We start from the raw sequence: 26,352 nt of genomic DNA on the forward strand, positions 1-26,352 counted from the left end.
ACGTAGAGAGACAGTCGAGCTTGTTGTCCTGCTTTCATGGTGTCAATTTTGAATAAGTATTTAAAGAAAAGCTGCAACCAACAGCCTGGAGTGATTAAAGAACCAATAAATCAGGGACATGACAGACACATCCTCAGAGCAGCTTATAAACCTCATTTTTGCACCACTTTTCTTTTTGTTTGACATTTTTGATTCAATGATCGGGCACATAGAAGTTCTAAATCAATCGCCGCACGGTGACAAAAGGCCCTAAAGAGTGCACGCACTGTGACAAAACCAAGAAAATGCATGAAGTAGAAACGACTCCCAGCGCTATGCGATGGGACTGTTTAGTTTTTTGGGGGTAAATTCAGCTGCACAGTCTGGTGTTAAACTGAGGCTACACGTGAACTCCTTCCTGCCTGCAGCATCTACAGATCCCAGGAGCTCAGCGGTGGGATTTTATTTTTTATTTTTTCACGCAGTCCAGAAATTCTCCCGGTATCTGGAGGATTTGTGGCGTCTCTTTATCTCCCCTCTCCATCCTTACTTTTGTTTGAGTAGCTCCGGCGTTTAGCTCCGACCTAACCGACTGTCTCCTGCAGCTCACAGAGACACATCGGAGGACTGTCGGAGCTGCCTGGAGTGTTCCCGCGACAACGGCTGCGTGCGTTGCCCCGAGAGACTCTTCCTGTTCCTGCAGAGGGATGGGATGTCGCACCACGGGACCTGCCTCCACGCCTGCCCGGCCGGACACTACGGACAGAGAGGGAAGGACATCAACCGCTGCATGAGTACGTTTCTTTTACCCGCAGAGATCTGACTAAGCGTCACGAGCCAGTTTAAACCCGATTCAACCGTCTGGAGGCCTCAGCTAGTCACCAAGAACACACAGTACCCACAAACACTGTTGAGTTTACACTGTTGGACCGCTTCTTCTTTTATTGAGACGCCTAATTCATTCCAGAAACACACTGTCCCAATAAAAGAAAGAGAAACTCTACCTAACAGTGCATAGTTTTTGTCTCATTCACTAAAAAAATTTACTTGACTCAAGAGATGCCAGTAAGCCTTTGGAAAGAGGTCACCAGAAGTTTAGCTTGTTTTTTCTTCTTCTTTGCTCCGCTACAGCTGCAGACGAACCCACCACTGCTGGCATCCCTCGACCTGAGAGCAACATCTCTGATTAAAATACTTGCTGATAGAAAAACAACGAAGGAATAAATATTCAGAGGTGGCTCAGGAGAGGGTGCGCTCTAAAACTCATCGGCGCTTGTGGATATTTGCGTTGGATTGACGTAGTTTACGCAGACAACATCCCTAAAAGACAAAATCTTGCTTCAGCTACTAACAAAACAAACAGCATCCCTGTTTCATAAGATGCTGAAGCATTTTCTGATCCACCAACGCCACAGTTTGAGCTACTTCTATCTAATTAAACTCCAACACCTGTCCCGTTGGTTTAAACTGATGTCCGTCACTCCTATCGTTCAACAGGAAGTCCAAAATCCATATTTAAGCAGCTAAGATGCCATTTCCTGTTTTTTTTCTTTGCAGTATTTTGGTCAGTGAACAGTTTAAACTGCTGCAACATGTTGAAACAGCTTCATCCTTCCTCATGTGTGTTTTACCCCCACAACTCAAACCTGTATGGAAACGACAGAAGGGTTTCCTCTTGGATTCATAATGAAAGTAGTTTGTGACTCATGTGTGTTGGTGTCCCTCCCGTCAGAGTGTCGCTCTTTGGACTGCGAGCAGTGTTTCAGCCGCGACTTCTGCACCAAATGTAAACCTGGTTTCCAGCTGCACAAAGGCAAGTGTCTGAGCCGCTGCCCGGAGGGAACCTTCGCCCACCAGTCCGACTGCCTCGGTAGGTCACGCTCTTGATATTACGCCACTGAGTAATGAGTCATGAATGGCTTTTAATGAGTTCTGCCTGCGAGCAACGGCATTTGTTTCACTTATCTGGACAAGAGTTATTATAACAGTTCACTCACAGATTATATCAAATCGTATCTACACGATGGAATATTTGGGTTATTTCATCTCAAATCATCAGACGCCTTTTTCATGCTGCAACACCTCTGATTTGCTCCTTATGTTTTTTTCAGCGTGTTTTTTTTCAAAATTTGAGGCTGTTTGAATGACAACATCTCAGGAACTGTTTAAGATAAAAGCCTGAAGTTTTCACTGTTGTTTCTCATCATGTCGACAATTTAGAATCTGCAATATCAAATAAGGAGATCAAATAATCTCGAGAAATTGGTGAGTTGAAATATGAAAAAAATATGAAGCTGTCATCATCTGTGAGCTCACATTAACAAAGAAAGTAGGACAAGTTGTATTTTTCATTCTCAGACCTCACGTTGTAGGAATAAACCTCGGTTTGGAGGATACCTGTCTTGTAGTTTAGTGTAATTTCTTTCGGAATGATTTCTTCAATCACCACCGTATGCAAATCAGAGACGGTCGAGTAAAACTTGTTTGAAAAATTTGATGCAAAGACCCAATTAGTATTTAAGAATCCTGAGGTAATCAATCACGTCATCATCTCTGCATGTTCATAAAACACTACACAACTCCTTGTGATCAAAATAGTCTCAAGAGATGAGTCCAGTCCCACTTGTGGAGGCTCGGATGCGTCTCAGTGGTGATGTTTTAAATTTAATGGACGCTTCTAACAGCAAGAAGCATCGAGAGGAATGCATCGTTCAGCTTTCAACTTTGTCCAGGTGATTACATGCACACTTGCCTCTGAGTCATGAGGTTTTTAGAGCATCCAGGTTGTGTAGATTTTAACATAGCCTGGTTTCAGAGCACTGGTTAACCCCTTTTACCACTTTGTAGGACAACAAATATGCAAAAACTGGAATTCTGCAGCATGTAAACACCTCATCTAGGTTTCTACATTTCTGCCCGCTTTTATGTGTGCAGATGCATCTTAAACATAAAGTCGAATGATAAATGGAACAGCGGTGGACTGCATGCAGAAAAAAAAAATAAAAGGGGGAGTACTGCTAATGTATTCCAGCGCTGCTGACCAGACCTATAGGAGCCTTTACTGCTGTTTGTGTAGCTTCCAGGCAGCCAGAAACCAAAGAGGGTTCATCCTCACAGGGATGACTTAAGAGAAGACACTGTCACAAAGACCAGATGTGGAGGGAAAAACCTGGAAACCTGGATAACGTTAGAATCATGTGTACGGGGAGACGTGTAACCAGGTACTTCTAATGTAAACGCCATGTTCCACATCAACCCAAGATAAGAGTCAAGAACATTTCACGAACCGGCACGATAAAACACCTTTACTATCCTAATTGCTGTTTTGAAGCCGGTGACAGTTCACTGACCCCGTCCGGCTATAAAATGTAGGTCGCATCAGCTAATCTGAGAGGTTTAATCAACAGCAGACTTGTTCCCGCAAACTCCTCTCCTTTTATCTGCCTCTCTGGATCTTTGGCCGCATCCCCGCGGTCGCTTCACGTGCGAATGTTTGAGCATCTGCGCTTCGATTTTAGTCAAATAATCTGATTAAGTCGTGACCGAGTGCACCTGCGAGAGAAACAAATCCTTCACTTGAATCGAATATTTCTCAGGGAGTGGCAGCAGTAAAAGATTTTATGTGTTTTTATCGCTGGCAAGTTCAAACTACAAATTCTGTCTTGAAATATTTAAAATACCGTCGTCACCTGGTTCTGCGAACGCTCAACGGCTCTTTCCCTCCGTCTAAATAGTTTCTGATGGGGCCAAAGTCTCTGCGCAGCATGTGATTCGCATTAAAAGTCTTGAGAGACGCTTCAGAATTTATCTTCATATCTCGTTGTGTATCATCCCTCCCTTCTAAGTAAGTGAGATATATCGCGGAGGCTCGCTCATCGCTCGACGCCGCTCTGCCGTCCACCTGCACCATCTGCAGCTACTGTTGTTTTCTTGGCATCCGGACCACATCTGGTTTTCATGGCGATGTTACGGTTTCATGTCTGACTGTTGGTACGCACCTCGAGCAACTCCAGAGAGACAAAAAAAAAAAAAAAGGGTCACTGGAAATTTCTTCATCGCGAAGCTGAAGATGATAATCGTGATTGCCGAGAAATGTTGGCCTCGCGTCTGAGCCGGAGCTGCCGCTGCTTTTCCGTTTGTGGAAAATCTTGCGGCGGCTGATTTTGTGGGTGACATCACTCGTCGGCCGCCGCTCGCTACAAGCGCAGCGTCCCGTGTGTTGATGCTTCAGCTGGCATTCATCTGCCTTCAATCAGAGCGCCGCGGCTGCCAGGGGTCCAAAGAAAACATTAGTCTCCGTATATCGTTCCCACTTTATGGCCGTGATTTATTGTTTTATCTCCGTTATCTCGGTCCATCGCTTTAATCTGGGAGCACAGTCGGCCTGCCAACAACATTAAGTAATAGGAATAGACCTGTTATCGGCCTGGGCTTTTATTGTGGCCGATATTTTGCTTTTTTTTTCCCAATTATCTGTATCGTTATTTTTAGTGGCCGATTATTGATATTTTGAATTAAATGCACCACTCTCTGTCATCTCTCTGTGGTCTCATTTCTTTTAAGCAGAAACTGCAAAAACTGAACACAAGCAGTTGCCACAAACCAGGAAGTTAGCTCCTCTCACAGCAGCTAAAGCTATGCTAACGGCTAACGGCTAAGTCAGCAGGAAGCCACAGATTAACCTGGAACAGGGTCTGGAGAACAATAATTATCAATGCTGTAAGATCTGGACTGTAGTGAATAATTAAAGTGATAGAACGGTGAAAGATTGATAAAATAACGAAGAACGGCAGATGTAACCTCAGGAGACAAACTGGTCAGTCTCAGAGCATCCTAATGTAGTCATTCCTATTTTACATATTCAGTTATAGTCGCCTGTATTAATGAAGAAACCTCGTTATGAATGACAGATTCCTGCTGTCACATGCTCTAAAAATATTACATTTAGTCTACATTGGTTCCATCAGTCTTCCTTAATTTCCAACAATGGCATCGATATCAACCCTGAACAACCCATATCAGCCAATCCCTAATAAGTACTCTTAAGGTTCTTCACATAGCAAAGTCAAGGCCTTATAATATTACATAATAAAGAGAAATCCAATGATTACCTTTAGAAAGCATTTGGCGAGTGTATAAAGAAGAAACTTCCGGCAGAACCGGGTCCAGATGCAATAGCCGTCTGCCTCAACTGGTGAGGGTAAGGTGGAGAGAAAACAAACAATAAGAACAACAACGGGAAAAAAAAATTTGCATAAATTTCTATTAAATCAACTTATCGAAGGTGTCATACGGTGGAAATCCATTTTAAAGCATGAAACTCTAAAGTTTTAACCTTCAAGAGTCCAAAACTCTGAAACCAATCATAGCACGAAGGTAAAACCCTGCGTGGCCTCATCAGATACACCAAAGACAATCCACAAAAACAATCAGCCAATTCTGAAGGGCTCGGGTGGAAAGAACTGAGTGATTTTTAACCGATAGAGAAAAACAGCGAGCACTGGAATTAAGTAATCTGAATGGCTGAGCTGTGTGACTCGACTCTGTTGATGTACTGATGGAAGTGGTGCTACGGAAAGAGGAATGAAACTAAACTTATCAAGACAAAAGTAGAAGCTCTTGCTGTTTGAATATCAAGATGCCTGATACATACTTTCAAATCTTACCCACCAACCACCTGCTCGTATTAATTGGGTGCATGACCTGATGAGATGTGTTCACCTTGAGAAGACGAGGTATTTGAGAGATAGAAATGTAGACAACTTTATTTCACTTTCAGAATCATTTATGTCTCACTTCTCCACTGAAATTAGCTGGCCTCTTAAATCTGTTTGTACAACATATGATCCATTGTTCTGTTGTTCTTGGTAGTGACATTATTACTTTTCTTTACCGCAGTACTGTGCTTTTATAATTAAATACCACTGCTGACAGTAACTATTAGGACTGCTAGAGATGGTGATGTTTGTTCACATCTGTGGTTGTTGTCTCATAAGTTGTTAAATCAAAATGTAGAAACTAAAGAACTAGTCCGACCTGTACCGATGCGATCATTAGACGTTGGCTCAACAACATGACGTTTAAGATAAACTTTAATTTTTGTTGATTTACAGATTTTCACTTTATTTGTGTGACTTTGAAGGTTTATTCTACATGCTGGCTATTGAATAAATACATTCAGATTAAACATCATAAAGCACAGACAATACATAGTTCTAGTTTATCGTCTTTTAAACATTGTGCTGATTTAATTTTTGAAGTCTTTATCAACACCAAAACTCCTGATAAGGGATGTAGGGCTGGTAAAATAACACCTGTACAGATGTTTCAGCCCCGATGGATCAGTAATAGAAGCTGTACTCTTGTGTTTCTTAATATTATATTGAAGTATTCACCAGTGCCTGCAGTTTATTTATGCAGTTTGACAGGAAGAAGTTTTTTATACCTGATTTATGTTCAGTGCCGAACCGATCTAACACTGATCTACATGAGACTGTGTGTAAACTCAAGAGAGACCGCAGATCTCCTGTGCAGCTTTTTATTGGGCCGCCCTGTTATGATTAAAAACCACTGGAGACTCATGTACAACCTCTTATCATAATCTGCTGCAAACCGTCCGTCTTGATCGCTGACGTTTAACTCGGCGGGAGCAGCAGCGGCTCAGATTAAAACGGCTCATTTAGAGCAGCACTAAAAACACAAGTTCTACTGATACGGTGCAACCCGGTCTGCAGAAAAATGACGACTAAGCTGAATTCTCAAACGCGTTTTAAAGGGAACATGAGTTTGTTTCGAAATAAACAGAATTTGAGACCCGTAACTTGGTGGAAAAGGTGACGGAGAAGGTTGGTTGGTGGCAAAAACCAGAACTTTAACCCAACAGAGCAGATCGATGTCTCGGCTCATGTTTGCTTTCTGGTTCAGTTTAAGCACCAGAAACTATGTGGGGTTTTTGGCTTTATTAGACATTTTTAAATGTTAGAAACCTGGTTAGGGTTTGGAAAAATAACTGTCCTATGGAACTAAACTGCATTCTCATTTACATTATGAAACCTTTTCTTGACTGTGTCTTGGTAGGAAAGACGTCCAGTTTATAAAAGCGACAAAGTTCATGTGGGACCATTTTTCTGACATTTAAGTTTCATTTTCCTTTCAGCTTTTTCTCGTTCTTTGGTTGGGTTTAGGCACAAAAACTACTTGGTTAAGTTTAGGAAAACATCTCCCTTTGTTAAACACTGTTAGAAGCTTGGTTAGACACCAGTAACACCTAGCTTGGGTGAGGAAATACACCATTTTGGGGTTAAAATACGACTCTATTACTACACGGTTGAAGCTTTTCCTCCTTTTTCTTGGTTACCAGGGTGTCAAGTCCCATTCTGTCCTATATATGACTGTTTGGCTTGTTTGATTCCTTTAAAATGTAATTGAGAGTGCAGTTTAGTAGGACTAAGATCAATGAATAATCAGATTAATGATACGGACCAGTTCTGACCACATGAGATCTTTTCTTTCACTTTCAAGAACACCTTAGAGTTCACTGGATTCACATGTGGAAATGATTAAGCATTTGGCTCCTACAGCTCTGCTGCTTGCCCGGCATTATCCTCTTTTCATTTTTCTGGTTTGGTTACAAGAAAAAACACACACACAAAAAAAAACAACTTTTAATTTGAAATATGTTTTCTTTTGCGTCTGAGGCCTCTTTAATCAATTTGTCTCTTTGCTCTCTGGTTCTGGTCTCCGTTAGAGGACTGTCTCCTGGCTCCGCTGGGAGACTGGAGCGAGTGGAGCGTCTGCCTCCGTGACGGCGCCACCTGTGGGTTCAGGTGGGGGAAGCAGACCAGGACCCGAGGGGGCGGCCAGAGGACGCCCGAGGAGAAAACGGCATCGCTCTGCCCGTCCCACAGCGAGACGCAGAGGTGCCGGATGAAGAAAAAGTGTCCCACAGGTGAGAAGTGCAAACAAACATTTAGCTGAACTTAAATGTGCGTCTAATAACCACCGTCTCGTACAGCTGGCTGGTTTATTTACTACATCACAGTGCCAACATCTGTGGATTCCCGGCCTTGTGTTTTGTGCTGCGTTGACACTCTTGTGCGATTTATAATGCCAAGCCGGGCAGGTTGGACTCCGTCAACATTCTCATTAACACTCGTAGGCGAATAGTTTCCTGGAGCTTTGCTGCAGCGCTGGTTTGCTTGTTTTGACTTGTACGTTTGGGCATCCCTCGCTGGTGTCACCTGAAGGCTCAAAACAACCTCAGGATGGAAGAGAAAATGCCGAATGAATTGTCTGAAATATGTCGTAGCTCCAGCGATAAGTGACGGACACGTTGTCCACAACACGGGCGAACAACATGGCCATTGTTCTTGTTGTGTTTCCAATGAAAACCTAGCCTCCTTTCAGAACTAGCCTGTCCAGTTCCAGCTGTCCTTTATTACCGCCGCATTGTGAACAGTCAAATTGCAGCATGATACTGAGACTCAGGAACAAGAAGTTCTTGGACAACGCAGGCTTTTTGCAATAACTTCTTCTTTTCATAAAAAACAAACTCCACTTTAGGGATGACACAGGAATCATCTTCTGATCTGAGCTCTCTTCGGTGCTTTCTGGTGCAAATCATTGTTGGACAATGAACGTATTTTCTGATTTTGTTTTCTAAAGTGAGAGAAATGGGAAACAAACACTGAACCACTTTTGGCAAAATCTGGCTGTTTGCTGACCCGTCCATCCACCCTGACCTCCTCCCAAAGTGGATTAGCATCACCAGACTGGCACCTTTGCTGCCCTAAATCATAGATTGTGTAACACTGGTTGAATCTTCGGTCAAAAGCGGCAGGAAGCTGTGAGGAAACGTCGAGCTCATCTGTTATTCTTGTGAGTTTGTGTTTGAATCACTGCAACACTGTCTTGGGGTTTTTGTTTATGGCAAATGAAATGGGATACAAATATCCTACGAAGCCAAGTTTCGGCTTGACGACATGAAGTGGAACAAAAGTGCTGTGAGGAAAAATCGCTTTCAGAAAAAAAACTGTTCTATTAAAAAGGAAGAAATCCCGTACGGGGGTGATTCCTTTGAGAGAGACGTTTGTGACGAAAAACAATCCTGAAAAACGGCATCACGAAGAAGAACCGTTGTGTGTTACGGGACAGCAGTCGCATTAAAGCCATGCGACGATTATTAGTTCTGCATCTGTGAAGTGGCATCTCCCGTGGAAACATCCTCAAAGACACATCTACTGACTCTTACTGAGGGTTTCTTTGCGGATCACGAGAGAAGTTTCAGAGTATGAAGGTGATGAGAGCGATAACAGACTCTCGTACGTCCAACTCGCTCGGCTCCCCGTGGCTAAAAAAGGACTTGTATTTCTTTACGTTGGCCGCCCCGCCGCGAGATTACATCTTAAAACATCACACCTCCTCGGCTTCGCCGGAGGTTTATGCATTTGGGTTGTTTCCATCCAAGGATATCCAAGTGGAGATAGGAGTGGTGGCATTCAGGGCTTAATGCTCATCATGTGTTTTGTGTTTTTTGAGGGTCCAAAGGAACCTGAAAATAGACTCCAACTGCAAAAAAAAACATTTTTGAAAACCCTGTGTTGTGAAAACGCTGTCAATACTAGTTAAAACTGCACTGAAGAGAACAAAACCGCAGATTATTTCGCCCCTTATTTTTAAGGCTCTAATCAGCAAGAGAAGCATTGTGCCGGAGACGAGGCCTGGCTCTTGTTTTTAACTCTGCATTAAATTAATGATGAACTTCATACGGACATCCAAAACATTAAAAAAGCCAAACTTGGCAGCGCTTTGTGCTTTCCCTCCAAAACCAGCTTGTTGTTTTGACCTTTTTCTGTTTTATTATTATTGTTCCATATTTTCATCTTCTTACACAAACAGCACAAGAAGCTGTGAAACATTTAAACAGTGCGGAGGAATGCGATGTGCCGCGTCGTTTATAACTCGTTCCTGCTAACGCTGCGACTATCGTCTTGTTCTTGGTGTGCGTCTGCGTGCATGCCTCTGTGTTTTAGGTTTTTTTTTTCCACTTCTTCCACAATGGAAGGCATGTCATTTGAAGTAATCATCATTATCATTGTCAGATCGTATGTCCGGTGGCATTAGCGGAGGAAGAAATCCGATCCAGCGGAGTCTGGCCCATGAATCGGTCCCGTGGACCTAATAGCACACATCTGGGATAAAAGGGTGCTGTGGCATCTCCCTGACATTCCTCTGTTGTTCCAGATTAGACGGCTCTAGTCTTTTAATTCCCGCTCTCTTGTTGTCTTATTGTTTTCAGATGATGAGGAAGGACATGGGTCTCTCTCCTCTGTTGTTCACTCCGTCTCCTCACCGATGGCAGAAATCTGTCATGGCCTAACAGAGGGGTTGGTTGCTTGTTTTCCTGGCAATTTAGCAACATCTGACAGACACGGTTAAGATGTTAGGCTGACGGGGGAACGTCTCGGCGACACGGATAGCTTTCTATTCTTGTCTAACAAACAGGAACTTTTAAGGAACCAGTTCAAGATCTGATGGTTGCAGGTGGTGCTTTCCTGGATGTCTGCAGAAACACGTAGGAAGTAACTGGAACGCTCGCAGCTGATTTCCTGGACCAGCTATGTAAATCTAGGTGGAAAAGCAGCATTTATCCCTTTGGCACAAAGAGACAGTGAACAAACTGTCCTGTATAAACATAGTTTAACGAAGTCTTAAGAGCCTCTGACTGTGTTGTGAGGCTGCACTTGTGCTTCCAGTTAAATGTGAGCAAACTTTAGTTAAGCACAGCTGAGTCCAATGAGGATGTGTCGGGTCATAAATCTACGCATTTCAAAGTAACATTTTTACTCAATGTTGGTCCTTGTGGAAACATCACAGCTCATCTTTAATGGGACCAAACAGAAAGTTCTTGGGCTGAAAATTGAAGCCAGAGGGGGAAGTGCTAAAAACTGCAGTTCTTCAAATGGCCACTAGAGGCTGGTTCTAAAAGCGAGTAAAGCCCCATTGACCCCCATTTAAAAATGTCCAACTTTAATGCAAACATAAACATGTTTAGAGCGAGTTGTGTTCTCTTTAGCTGATTTCCACAATAATGACAGCTGTACGATTATCAATACACGAGTCTAAGCCACTGGAATTTAAGAACTGAGGAAACACTATCTGATATAAAACGGGCCATGAGGAAACACCAGATGAGATAAAGTGACATAAAATAAGATTAAATAAGCTGGCTAATTAAAATAAATAAAACAAAATACCTACTATTAAAATATATAGAAATGAAGTCAAAATTATTTTTTTTTGGATTAACCAAGTTAATCTCGCTTTACCGGACCATTCTGTGGTACAAACTATTCTGCTGTAGGTTAAAAAGCTCTCTGGTTTGTTTGTATTTCTTTGTACCAATCACAGCTGTCTTGGTTGGAGCTATAGGAAGGAGGCAGGTTTGGTGTTTAATTAAAAACAATGATGAGTTTGTTCCATTCAAACAGTACTTTCTAGTAAACCTCTTGTGGTTTCATCACACATGAAACTGTATCTAGTTTTGTTTTTACCAAGTGTCTGCATGCTAGAAAAGCTAGCTCCCCTTGGAGTAAACAAGTGGTTACCATGTTGTCCTCGTAGTTTAATCGTAGCAACTGGACTTGCTTAAGGTTCTTGAAGACGTTCCACCTCCCATCCAAGAGGCTTCATCAGCTCTGACTGACTAGTTGGGAGTTCCACATACTTCTATCCTTATGGAGCCATTAACACCTGGGTTTCGGTTTTAATTGGGGGTTTGTTGCTCCTTTCCCTCGATATGCGAGTTGTTAGTACTCCCCCTGCCACAAAGGGGTTTGTTAAGGTCTTTTGTGGCTCGGTGTGAATTCACACTCAGGTGTTAATGGCTCCTTTAGGTTATAAGTATGTGGAACTCCCAACTAGTCAGTCAGAGCTGATGAAGCCTCTTGGATGAGAGGTGGAACTTAAACAAGTCCAGTTGCTACGATTAAACTACAAGAATAACCGTGACCTGGATGACTGAGAGTCTTCACAGACATCTAACCAAGTTATCTGACCCTAAAAAAAACCCCAAAAAGAGTTAATGACACACAAAGGTTCAAGAAATGCAACCCTACAACTGTGCACCTGAAAATCCACCTCCAACCTCGAACTATAAACTTTGTTGCTCAAACTAAAAGCCTTTCTACGACATTACAGGGGAGAAAATATGTTTGTTTTAAAATGTCAATTAGAATGCAATTTAGTTTCTTACTTCTTTACATGACGTTAATTATCCTGTGAGCTGTTGACTGTCCATTAAAAAACAACTTCATGATGGCACCAGAGGAAAGCTTCAGGACGCATTGTCTGAGAACAATGAACAGAAATTTGTACCTGTCCATCCAGTAGATGTTTCAAATAAGTCAAAACTTAAACCTGCTTCTGGCACAACAAGGAAAGTCAGAGGATCAGTCATTAGGATTCATCTCCTGGCCTCCAATAATTAAGTTCAGACTTCTCGTCTGCACTAAAGAGACAGACGGACTGACGTTGCCATCCCTCTGGGTCTCTGCAAAAAAACAAAATAATAGACATTCAATAGCATACCCTAAATCCATGCATGCTGTATGGTGTGTTTTGTTCTAACCAAGCTTGACACGATGCATCTAAAGCTAATTATTTTCAAGTGGTTAACCATAATGTGACTGAGAAAGATAGAAGTTCTTGTACCCGCAGCCTGCAGCGCTTCTCACGCTGAGGATCGTCTTCAACCGTCAGACAACAAAAAAACGAGAACCCGCCGGCTGTCACTTCAGCCAAACACGACTGAGCTGTACATTATTCTGATTAATAAACCGGCTCGGTACTTGCTGAGGTGTGGATTCTGCAGGTGTTTCAACGATCCGTCCACTCCTGAGATCTAAAACCTGTCAAGTCATTTTTGTGCCTCGCCATCCGGCTCATAAACAAAAGATAAGAGTTTTTAATCTGCTGGGGGTTTAGTTCGGGGCAAATCACTCGGCTGTAAACGTATCCAGCAAAACTGGAAAAACGAGTAAATCACAAGCTGTGTAATATATTCTGTCCACATGCTGATAAGTCAAACGGCCTCTTTTTAAGTTTGGGCCGCATATATGTTTGTTAAATGACTTTGCGGCTGCACACATGTTCGGCGTTAGTGTGAAAGCTTATTAAGCTGTATTTATGGTGGTGATAATCTCCAAAAATGAGACTGATTTACTGCTTCGAAAAGAAGAAAAAAACTGCAGCGGAGCAGCTCTTTTTCTTTGGACTCGAGGCGTTTCTTCTTAGGCTGCATAGTTTTATGATGCACTGCAACACAAACATTTGGAGCATCCATGGTTTAAGTCCAGCAGCATGCATCTGTCTTACACTAAAACAACTGAGGCTGAACTCGTCTGTCAAATGTCCATTCCTCACTGTTTCTTCAGTAGTGCCGAAGTGTATTGTTATGGTTAAATCATGTACAGTAGACATGAACGGATACAAGTCATAACACCAAACTCGAGTCTCTCGTGGCTCGTTTCTTGGTCGTTACTCTTTCCTCTGTGAATGGCAAAAGAAGGGAAGCGAGCTTTAATTCGTACAAGCGAATCCTCTCGGGAGAGCGCAGCTGTACTTCAGAGTTTAATGTTGTTAAAGCAATACAAATGAAGCACAGGCCCGGTTCAAACCCCACACCGCTCCGAAAGGTTCCGCACGCTACCGCTAGCTAGCCAAGAACAAGTTCAAAACACAATGTGAGGCTGAAAATAACACACAGAACAGAGCTGGGATTAACTGGGATCACCGAGTGTGCGTACTCGGTCCACGCCGACTAATATCTCACGGTACCGACAGTTTAAACCCAGAAGTGCTCGCTGGCTCATGAAATGCCTCTTTTTCTACGGATAACAATCAAACTGCAATGTTGGATTATGACTGTCTGTTCGAATTTTAACTGACGGGAAGATCAATAGTTTGACAGCCGATAGACGGATTCTAATCAGGTTTAAAGGAGACACTGATTCCTCCAGGGGACCGACTTAATAACTGTGTTGATCCCAGGATTTAGCCACAACGCTGACATTTGGTTTAAATATTTTTGAATGGATTGCCATGAAATTTGGTGCAGATATTCATTGTGTCCAGAGGATGAGCTTCAGTGATTTTGGTGATTCTCAGATTTTTCCTCCAGTCATCATTGTTCACCATGTTGATTGGTTCAAGCTTTGGTGTATTCGTGGTTTCAATAATTTTCTTCCGGCGCAACTGCAAGGCTTCAACGTGCATACGGACAATCACGTCTTCCTCATGTTGAGTTAGAAACGCTTTGCTGATTCCAAATTCGTCTGCAATTATCCCCATAGTCACATGTTGTCGGACAAAGATGCAAATCAATCCCATGTTGGTACTGAGTGGACATATTGTTCTACAATTTTTTACTTCTGCAACCACAGATACTCCTTCAGCTGATATCTGAATGCTGATTCCAGTTTTTGAGTCGGGTGAACCAGAGGCGTCCCCTGAAGCCTGGCAGCTTCCATTACAGCTGGAAGGGTTCTTGGGTTGCAGCTACGAAAACCTTTTGTGGCACAACTCTAAGCAGCATTTATAAAAAATCACCATGGAGCTGCGTACGTTTCCAAAGCGGCTCTTTTACATAAATTATGAAACAATGATATAATTTATAAACACAAGATTTATGGCAGGAGAGTCTTCTGCAGTATCTCTGTCAGAGACTCAAGAGAACCACTTTTTTTTTTTTCTTCTCTCCAGTCTGTGATGTTAACAAGTGCCACTTTCTGGAGTGTTTCCATCACCAACAAATAGGGACCATGTGTGACCATAACACTGAGACTTAGAGATATTATCCAGATCTTTTTTAGCAGCTTATTTTCTGTCTGGCAGAACAACAGAAGCCAACACAGCCAATTTAGGTGTAAAGACACAAACAAAGCACAGTCTGAGGCATCGTACTGTTGTTCTTCTTGAACCACCACAACCACCTCGACAATTATGATCCCTTCAGGGACCTTCGTTTCATGTCGTTCCTTTGCTCCGTACTGTATCTTCTGTCACTTTGTCCGATAATGCCAACGTGCACTAGAATGATGCAGTTACTACGACCACAACAACTGGACAAAAAGTCAAAGGTTTGTGTGATTTGTTCAGCCTCCTGTGGAGATGACACTGAGTTAGCCTGAGCTGGCGGGGAGATTGCAACATGAACCTCTTGGAGTGCATGTAGATTGTTAAAAACGAGAGCGTGGCCTGTTTGTGTGGAAATTCCAACAGCATTAACAACAAACTGCCCACACTAAGCAAACTATGCATGCCCGGCTAAAGTCATACAGGGTCGTATGTGGTGGCGCTAGAAAACCCAAGATTAATTGATTGCAACAACTGAGGCATTTTTGCTTACATGGTTGTAAACCTATATACAGAAATGAGCCACAGCATTAAAACCAGCTGCATCGTATTGTGTAGGTTTGGACCTCCTGTGGTGTCTGGCACCAGCATGTTTGCAGCTTATCCTGAGTTTTGCTAAGGTTCAGGCTTGCACAAGAGTCTGGAGAGTTTTGGAAGCAACAACTTAAACTCTTGGTCGTGTTCCTCGAGTCATTCCTGAGCACTTTAAATCTTGTGGTTGGGTGCATTGTTCTGCACAGGGGAGCACCATTACCACGGGGGTGTGTGCCGGGTTTCACCAGGGTTTCGGTGGGTGGTAGCATCCACATGAATGTCAGGTCCTGAAGGTTTCCCAGCACCTTAGCGGTTATAAATTTGTAGTGAATATACAATCTTAACTTACTGAAAAAGACGTCTGTAACCCAGCTCTATTTTATTTTATTTTTTTTTGTCCTTTCAAAACATTCTGAAAAAGTTCTGGTTATGTTTTCAGCAGGAAGTTTTCCTTTTAGTTCCCTTAATATTCCTCCTAAAGGTAAAATAACATCCTTTTGGTGCTGGCGTTGTTAGACCATTCGTTTTCCGAATGTTGCTTTAAGGACCTCTGGCATCATGTGACGCTGTGGAAATGATGTATAGATTCTGTAATGTGTCTCCTCACAACATCCCTAAAACATCGGCGGAATATCGCCGGCAAAATGTTCCGCCTTTTGTTGATATATCACATTACAGCGACGTTTTATTGAAAACACCTGAGGCCTCCATAACATCTTGAAAACATTTTTTTTTTTATAAATGCTGCTTTGAGAATGTTCTTCCTTTGTTATCATGTAACAGAATCTGTCGCCCAACATCCTCCAAACATCCTCTGAATGGTTCAGTTAAAACGTTGTGTCCTGGTCAACCTTTGACCTCACAGGAACATTATTTGGCATAACGGATATCCTTAAGACGTTCTTTAAATAACAGATTAACCCTTTGGACCCCAAAACCTGTCGATGGGTGTGAAAAGCAGATTATTTCTTTGAGATCAATCATGTGTGACTTTCAGTTTTGTCGTGATATTTCATCAGAATCACTTTATTCTACATGTCTTAGTTTTTTTTAAAAATGCCAAAAAATAAAGCATTTGCAGTAAGTAGATTATGTGAAATACAAAAAATTCTGTGTTCCTTTGTGCAAATTAGAAGTCATGCCTGGTTCAGCTGTGACAAACAGTCATGTGATAAAAATTCTTTCTTGACTTAACTGCAGATTGTGTTGACAGCTGAGTTTTAATAATGTGAATAATCATAGAAATGCAACTTTTAAAAATGATTTATGGCATCATAACTGTTCTACTGCACAGAAAACATGTCTGAGTTCTCTCTCCTTCTAGCCGTGGCTTCCACAGAGGTCCAGGAGTTTATACTGCAGTGAAAAATGAACCCACAGTGAGGAAAACTTGAAAAATATGCCCAGAAACTGCTTCGAATTTAGAGGGTTAAGATGTTTTCTTTAAAAGATTTATAGAACTGGCAGGTAACGTTTGCCAAAGCGGTGGGAGGAAGAGACGTGGCAGAATCTGTAAAGGTATTTGTGGGTTAAATTTCCAACGAGCCGAGAACAGATGCACATCGGCTACTGTAAAATGTGTATTTCAGGCATCGAGGGAACTATCTCGATCTAAATTATCCCTCATTAAATCCAAACCTGTGGGGCTGAATATTCAACAGTCTGTCCACAAAAACCTCCGAGCACTTAAGCGAATTAATCCGACCTACTGCGGGTTTGGACCGGATCGCGTAGGTTACTGTACCATTTGTGAAAAACATGTTGCGAGGCTGTATTTGAAACCGCACGCCATATGGGTGTATAAGAGGCAGACACGCCTCGGTCCCAGCCGTCCACATAAACTTAGAAATGCACTTTGTAGCTATTAGGCCTTTCAACTGCACGAATCTGCGTTTCTGTCAAAGGGAAAATCATTGATTTAATATGTGGGACTGGATTTCACTGCAAAGAACAATTTTATATCCACCAAGCAGCCAGACAAATCCCTCCTGACAGAGAGGGAGTTATTTTAGATTACGCCGTTTCAGACGCCGCTACTTTAATATGCAGCCGGTCCAGTGCAGAGCTCATTGGGCTGCACATGGATCTGGGTAGAGCTTACAGTGTAACCCAACACAGACAGCCAACTAAAGTACATTTTCACATGCATTAAGTTAATGCATAGCGCTCACAGTGGAGACGTAGCCTCGGGGGCAACTCGACTCCGGACAACAGGTACTGATTAGAGAACAACGACTTAGCCGCGCACTGTTTCTATTTTTTTTCTCACTTTCGCTTCTTGGATGTCTTAAACGTATTATGGATTCAGGCCCAAGTGAAGAAAGCAAGTAATGAGATTTTTTTTTTTCCCCCCTTTTCGTTCTTCCAGAGACTGCCCTCCAAGTTGCGGGCAGAGATGAGAAAAGTGTGTTTTTAGGCGGATTCCAGACGTTTTCATGAGGTTTTCGTGTTAGTGTGACTGATTCAATTTGGCTGGATTCACTCCATTTCAATGTACTCTCAGAACATTTTTATCAGATCATCGAGACTCCCAACACTCGCCATGCTCCACAGGTGGCCCTCGTAGACACCCAAGGTCGAATCAAAGGCTCCCCAATGTTCTGCGTCTTTGCTTATTTTACAACTAGCAGACGTCTTCGGGCCTCGGCCAGTTTATTCTGCACGACATGCTGCTATCTGAACGTGCCTGAGAGTGTAAATACGACCCCTGAAGAGGCGTCATTAGCACGTGTTTGTTGTGCCTGTTAGCCGAGAGCAGGTGCTGTAACAACAGAGACACCTGATGTGCTCGACTGTCTGGGTCGGTTCGCGTGCTATGCAGGTATTACGTCACATTACAGGATCGCTGGACGTCTTGTCAGAGCGTGAGCATATTTTCAAAGCGGATAACGGGGTGTATTTGCAGCAGCTGGAGTTAAAGAGGCAGAGTGAATCGTTGTTTGCTGCAGAGTCGGTGGTTTTACCCGGCCAGCAACACATGGCAGCTCCATCACCGCTGGATGCAAGCGAGTGTGAACGAGAGGAAAATTGTAAAACACTTTGTTCTGCTGAGGCTGGAAACTGCTGCAGCTTGTAAGTGGAGTCAGTTTATAATCTAAATCAGTACACATTTCCTCTCTTTTCCTTTCTTACATCAGATATCTTCCTCTGTGCAAGATCACACGAGAGCTGAATCTTTGGTGTACGTTATGAGCTACCGAAGGGTCATAGCTAAATTAGAGCTCACTTTATCGAATCTATTTCATTTTGAATCATACGTCTTACAATCGTATGCTCCAATGTTAGTGTTCCTACTGTCCACATGAACGATTATGATCAGAAAACATATATTTTGTGTTATTTAGGGATGTCCTGACCAAAGTTTGTTTTGCTCCCGAGTCATTTAACATTTAGCGTCTGCCAATCCCCGCACTTTAAGTATTGTAGCGTAGCTGTAGTACCTGGTTGTGCCACCAGGTGGAGCCTCTCGCTGTTTAATGCAAAGCAGAAAACATTATGGGAGTTTGCTAGTAAAGGAGACTTGTATGAGGCATACTGATGCCAATCCAGCAAACAAATGTCAAATTAAACTAGGACCTGGTAGGACTGTGATCTAGTTTCTCAGTAGGACATCTTTTTGCGACTATTCTTGTAGCACTCATCCACATTTTTGTATGACAACAGTTGTAATCAACGAACAGTTCGTAGGTTTGCACTGAAACTGTCCCACCTTAATCCTGATCACAGGCTTTTTTAGTGCAAATGTTGGTATGTAAGCTCGCAAAACTAAGATGATGATAGCGATCTTACATTTTGCATTGTCATTGTCGAAAACACTGGCTTGCCTCCAAACAGTCCCAGAGAGACACTTGCATCGCTGTAGACTCCAGTAAATGCGTCTTCGTATCAGATCTGTCCACGCAACTCTGCATCCAGTGGTTTGATGCCCATCTGCTGCCGTTGGCCACCAGACTGTCAGACTTTTTGTGGAGCGTCTGGAGACAAACATTTCCCTCCTCGATGTTTCCAGCCAGCGTTCGAGCGTACAACGGTCTACCAGGTTGTTTGTGTAGTCTTTCCGCTCCGTTGCTGCGCCGTGTTCGCGTCGCGATGTGTGTTTGCGTACGAAGCCGACGGTTGACTCCACCGTTCCCAGGATGTGTGCGCGCCCACATGGCTCCACGCTGCTTATGACTTCACGCTGATTTATCATCCGTTATGCCGATGTACAGTTCTGCTTTTCTTCCACCGCAACATGTGGTTCTGAGCGTAACTCTGTGTTGTGCAAGGAGTCAGCGCGGCTCAAGAGGATAACGCCGGCGTTTCGGTGAAAAAAATCCTCTTCCTTTCCGTCTTTGTTTGGTAAATTTTAGCCCTCTGAGACGTGGCCACATCCCATTGAGATGTTATCTGCATTTAAAGGGTCGGAGTTCATCTCTCTCTCTTGCCCATGACTCTTCCTCGTCTTACAAAATACAATCGAAGCGAACATTATACCATAAAGCGCTCAAAAGTAAGTCCTTACACCGACATGACAGAACAGAATGTGTGTCATCGCTCTCCAAAACTAAACTTCGAAAACATGTTTTTCTAATTTGCTACATCAAAATGTTGTAAATAAGATCTAAACGTGGGTTGTTTAAGGATTTGACCAAACAGCGAGGACAGTCTCAGAGTCGTCTGAGTAACCGATGTGGACAGTTTGACCGCACGTCGATACGAGCATCTTTTAAAATGTCAGTTCTTAAAAAAAAAGACTTGCCTTTTCAGAGCAACCTTTCTTGGTGAAGACCGCAGGTGTCGACCAAAATGCGTGCAATTGTCATGCATTATTGTCTGAATGGCGCTGATTGTTGGGAATGTAGCATCTTTAACCAGAAGAAATCCAACAAACATGTTGCTGCATCATGTCAGATTGTGTTTGGAGTTCAGGGGTTGGTTGTTTGGGCCACAAAACTAAGGCCTGTAAAAGATTTTTGGCTGAATTTCGAGAATTATTGTGGAATCTAGGACTTTTGTAATCAGGCAGAAGGCAAATCTTTAATTATTTGTCCTTAAAAATCACCGAAAATGCAACGTTTTCCAAACCAGGCTGGTATTGGGGACATATAACGTTTCTGTGAGTGTATATATATATGGACGTATCCATATTTCCTTCTAAAAATAAAGTCTTTGGTCAACATTTCACAGACTTCGGAGGCCTCTAACATCGGTAGAATTTGATGTGTGGCAAGAATGGCAAGCCAAGGTTGCACTTTTGTGTCATTTTGACATGTCAGAATGGTGAACTGTGCCCCCAGAAAGTTCCTGAAAGTGAAAATATATGGATGCATCCATGTTTCCTACTAAAATACAGTCTTGGGTCGACATTTCACCAACTTTTGAGGCTCTAAAATCAGTAGAATTTCAAAGTATTGGAAAGTATGACAAGACGAGGTTCTAGTTTTTTGGTATTTGCAGACTCATGCCCAGGACCATAAAAAATGGTGTTCATTGGGTGTATATGTTGTTATATGTGCAAAGTTATAGGCTGCTTCCATTTTGTCTTCATGTTGAAATTTGCCAACATATGAGGCTCATTTTGCCTTAACGAACATGAATAGAGAAAATGATGATCATCCAACACACATCAGTACCTTTACTACACATCAGTATGTTTAAACACACCATTAAAAGTATTCAATGCTGTACTCAAAGAGTCATCTCACAGTGGATTCACGTTCCATTTTTGTAGAAATTCCCAAACACCATTTCATTGTGTTCCTTTGTCGTAATATTCACTCTGTAATGTGTTCCATGTCAGCGTCTTGTCAAAAAAAGAATGGAACTTTGTCCTGCCATACTTTCCACACATCAGATTCTACTGATGTTAGAGCCTCAAAAGTTGGTAAAGTGTCGACCAAATGCTGTATTTCTAGTAGCAAACATGGATACATCCATATAAATACACTTACAGGGACTCTCTGGGGAACCAACACCACCCTGGATTGAAACACTGGCACATTTTTCCATTTTCAAGGGCCAATAAATAGAAAATTTGGCCTCTGATGGACTAATTTAATCGTTTAGATCTGCTGGAACACATGCTATCTGTGTCCTCACCACATTTCATGGCTCTGGGCGTTTTATTTCTGGAGATATTGAACCATTAAAATGGTTTCCACTGTAGGAAGTCATTTTGAGGATGAAATTGCAAAAGTTTTCAGATGTGAACATGCATTAAAATGGGTCCCAAAGGACAAAAAAGTAAACTTTGAATGAAACTGGAGACAGTGGAGCAGCTCTGCTATCGAAAATAACAGAAACTGACCCAATAAGTTCCTCATCAAACAGACTTTTAGCCATTTTGTGCCGATTCAACACAGTATCCTGTTGTAGTTTCAACCTTGACCACCTGGAAATGTTGGAAATTCAGTGCAGAACAACTGTTTACTTCTATGCTTTGTATGAATTATATAACTGTATAAACAGATGGTGCATGGTCACCTCACAGCAACAAGGTTTGGGTTTGAACTGGTGCATTTCTGAGGAGTTTGCATGCGATTGCATTGGATTTTCTGGGTGTTTGGATGCTTCCCGTAACAAAAACATGCTTCATCGATTAACTGGTGGATCTACAGTGAATCTAGGCATCAGTGTTTGACCTCCCAAGGATTAAAGCAAGCCAAATATATGTATAAAAAATATAACAAATATACATTAAGCACTAAAAAAAAAGTGATTTTAACAATTAAAACTTTAAATTGAGGATGAAAAAGTAGGTTGAAAACATTCAGATTTGGCTCCATTAAAGACAAACTGTGATTTAACAGAACCAAGAGCTTTTATTCAAGAAATGTGGCGCAAAAAAACTGATGACTGAGTTTCCATGTTTCGTTTTGACTTTGTGGGCAGAAAGCAACCCTGAGAAACAATCAGAACTGTATATATTTAGTGTCTAATAATCGTATGGACCCCGTTTATACGACATCAAATAACAGAAAGCAGGTTTGCTCTCGGTGAACTTCGGCGACACATTTTTCCTCTTTTTCTCAGGAAATGTAATTTATCAGAAAAAAAACACCGCAGGGCGCCCGTGAAATGAAATTTAGCGTGTTATTCTGATTCAAAGCCTCGGCTCGGCGCTCGCAGGTCGGCGGCGAACTGGCATCTAAGAGTCTGCCGGACAGGAGAGTGGACCGAGGCGACGCCGCCATCCCGGACCGTGTGATGTGGTCGCGCGTTGAGCGTCTTAGAGCATAAACGGAGCGCAACAGCATTTGTGTTTGCGTGTGAAGTCTGCCTGCGGTTGGGCTGTTATGTGATGAGCAGGGCAGCTTTCCAGCGCCGAGCTTGATTCACTTAAGATGGTTGAGGGATGGTTCGCTCTCATGACATCCCGGGTGCAGCTCATCTGGTTCGCCGTCTCCGTTTGTTGGTGGTTTTTTGTGTGTGTTTGAGACACAAAAAGTCGAAAAGACACCTTTTGTAGCGGACGGGGAGCGGAGCTTTGTGCTCGTATTAGAGTCTGAAGACGTGAGTTTGCATAAATCAGGTGTTTTTCTGAATCTCCTGATGAGTCGGTAACAGTGCAGCTGATCCAAACACACAACAACATGTTCAATATCAGTGTGGTTGTTTGATTGCTAAGAGGTAGAAATGTGTTTTTAAATCAGCGGTAGAAGGAGGAGGTCGAACAGGAGGCTTTAATATCGAACAGCAACAAAAGAGATGCGAGAAGCGTTAAGAAAGGTTAAAAGATCCACGATTTAGTCACTAAAGAGCAGCTTCTGGTCTGGTTTTTTTTTTGCTCCTGTCACATTTTCTCTCACTGTGGACTCATTTTTCACAGCAATTTAAAGTCCTGCACCTCTATGGAAACAGAACAACCGTGACGACGAGGAGACAGAACTCACAGCACAGTTAGAATGAGAGAAAAATAAAATAATCAAACATTTTAGCTGTTTCCAAACTTGTCTTCTCTCTGCTCTGTGTAAAACACTGCCTGCAGTTCACTAGAAAAGTTTCTGAATTTTTCCCACGTGACAGTTAATCTCAGCTGAGTCAGTCTTGATTTTACGGTTGCGACGAGAAGCGCAGAATTTTTTGTTTTTTACAGAATCTGACCGGAGCAAATGGTTTATTCTTGGTGAATTTTTAAATGCAGGATAAAGCGATTTTGAATAAATGTCAGGATTTTAAGCTTATACTTGGTCACAGATGATTATCGGATTATCTTATTTTATTAATTAAATTTTTCTCTCTCTATTGTTATTTGACTTTATTTTCCTCTTCTATAATTACTTGCTCATTTCTAGGGCGACGCCAACAGCTGAAACCACATTCCTTGTATGTTGTGTACCTACTTTACCATTAAAGCTGATTCTGATTACTCTGTCGGTTATGTTTAGAAGTTCTGGGTGATCAATGGTGCAATTTTAATGATGACATTTATTAATGTTCTTGGAAGACGACGTGCCTTTTAAACCTGAAGCAGGTTTGGGGATTCAGAGGGTTCTAAAACACATGGTGAGATCCTAAAACCAGCTCTGAGACAAAAGGCAACAGAACAGCTGGACCATCTGCAGATGGTGAACGCTGACAAGAATCCTGATCAAGACGGCAGAAATCAGCGTGATTAAGAAGCAAACCTGCCACTTCTTCTTCTTCATCGCTCTGTCAGTCAGCTGGACGTCGTCTGGCTGTTTTGTGTCATTTGATTTGACACTGAAACACATTTAGTCGTCTTCCAAGCAGCGCGTCACTTTGGTTTGATCTTGGAAATAAATGACAATAATAATATTGTCAATTTCATTTTTTTCACAGCTTGATAAGACAAAACATGTTGTCTTTCACAGTTTGACGGCAAATCAAAGCATCCAGTCAAATTTCACAAAATAAATTGGCGTCACTGATCAACCCTGAGTCACCTGCTTCTGCACAATGAAGATTTTCTGGCTCTCACAACAGAAAACTCCTGACGTGTGGACGCATGGATGTACAAATGAAGAGAACAACTGATATGAACACATGCAGCACTTTGCACGTTTTTTTTTAGACATTTCTCAAACAAACTTCATATCTTCTGTTTTAATTAACGTCAAAATAGTTGTGGAAAAGTCGTGAAGGAAAACTTGCTTTTGGAGTCCCATTAAAAAGCAGCTGAAGAAGCGACAGTTTCATCTTAAAATCTTAAACTGTCGCAAGAATGTGCAAAGAATCTAAACACAAGGTGACCGATCAGCGTCAAGAAGAATGTGCCAACATATCATGGCCAACAGAAAAACAGAAAACCGAGTGCAGGAGATGAGTGGCACTTCCTACAAAACTAGAAGATGTTCATCATATTAAGACCTTGTCCACACATAGCGGGGTTTTATAAAACCAAACCTTTGCCAAACCTTTAGGTGGCAGTAGTTCCCCAAATCCTATCCAATCAGAGTGAGCTTCCATCTCTTGACGTCGTAAAATAACGTCATCCTTCTCCTGTGGTCTTGTACGTGGAGCGGCCTGGACCAGAGACAACATAGTTCTGAGGGCGTCCACACTGTTTCCGAATGTAAACGCAGGTCGCATATGTGACTTAAGAACATATTTTGTCACATGTAGTGACGTCTCTAAACCTAAAACCTGGTTATTGATGTCCACGTTCAGACACATAAACGGAGGATTTGCAGATCTTCACTCTGGTTGGAGGTTTTTGAAAGAATCCTTTGGTAGTCTAAAGAAGTCTGCTGAGTGAGAAGTGGCCTTAATTATCTGCAGCAAAGTGACTCACCTCCGCATGAAAACACAAGAACTGGGTTGGAGGAAAATGTGGCAGGTTTTCCGCCCTGATGCTCCAACAGAAGGAAGTTTGTTGGCCGAAGGGTTCGACGGCACAACGAGGGTGAAGTTCAAGGCTGCGTTTCTTCAATTTGTCCAGAATTAGTGGTTTCCTCAACGCTGAGGAACTCATATAGATTCTCATCGATAAACAGAACCATCGGGGAGGCTGGTGCACGAAACTTGGAAAGAGCAAATGTGCAGCACATCGTCACGCACTCAGGTCCGCCAAGTGTTGCGGCGCACTTCTACGTCAGCGTACACAGTCAGAGGAAGTCCGGAGGCATTTCAGGACAGCCTGTCTTAATTCCTGATCATCAGCGCGGCATCCAGAACCCGAACCGTTGTGACAGCGTCGCTAATGAAGGACAGATTAGGCAGCGATTCCAGGGAGGGAAAGGCGAGAGCGAGGGCACGGAGACGGAAAAAAAACAAAAAAAAAACGAGGAGGAACTGATTGATTTTAGGAAGAGTTTGAGGAGAGGAGACAGGAGGGGATTTAAGAACCCGATGAGGAAGGTCTCTCATTACTAATGAAGGGCAGATGACAGCGTGGCACCGCGCAACTTCCTGTAAGCGAGAGAAGACGAGGCCTCGCGTAAACATCCGCCTCATCACTCTGGTGTTTGACGTGAGCCGCAAACAAGTAAACAGAGCAACGCGTGAGAGGCGTTCAGGGACCCACCTCCAGCTTCAAAGACGTCTAAGACTTTTTTTTTTCGGTAACGCCCGAAAGCGATGCGTCCTCGAACACCGCGCCGCCGCTGCAGAGCCGTGCGAAGGCAGCCGGCAGATTGATGGACGTGAACTCGTGCGCCGTAAAAGCAGCATCTGTGTTTTCTTTATCTCTGTAATCATGCGCTCGGTGTCCGTCCACATGTTCTGGATGGAATGAGATGGAAAGAAAGAAAGAGACAGAGAGGAGTCGTAATTCTTGTTGAACCCTTTGTGTTTTTTCCCAACATCGCTTTTTTTTTCAAGCCGATGCAGGAACTTGCACAGAAATTCAGCTCAATTTAAGAGTAAAGTGACGAGAAGAGAAACCCAGAGTTGGTTTTACCTGATAAAGTCTTCAGCTGCAGGAATTAAGCAAAACCGAGAATCTTTCCAGAGAGCTCGCTGGGGTTAAAGCAACCTGACAGA

At 42.6% G+C, this 26,352-nt stretch overlaps 1 protein-coding gene across 1 annotated transcript in view; it reads left to right on the forward strand.

Annotated features, from left to right (window-relative positions):
- Positions 1 to 584: 584 nt before the first annotated feature.
- The window catches only part of LOC103367962 (R-spondin-2-like), a gene marked incomplete at its 5' end in the record, with an annotated part of 33,670 nt that continues 7,902 nt past the window's right edge, over positions 585 to 26,352 (forward strand). The window contains 3 exons of the mRNA XM_008296164.1: positions 585 to 773; positions 1,712 to 1,849; positions 7,727 to 7,927. Of these exons, the coding sequence (XP_008294386.1) occupies positions 585 to 773; positions 1,712 to 1,849; positions 7,727 to 7,927 (528 nt within the window). The remainder of the gene's footprint in view (positions 774 to 1,711; positions 1,850 to 7,726; positions 7,928 to 26,352) is intronic.

This window comes from Stegastes partitus, unplaced genomic scaffold (genome assembly GCF_000690725.1).
Source record: "Stegastes partitus isolate 25-593 unplaced genomic scaffold, Stegastes_partitus-1.0.2 Scaffold1107, whole genome shotgun sequence".
NCBI lineage: Eukaryota > Metazoa > Chordata > Actinopteri > Pomacentridae > Stegastes > Stegastes partitus.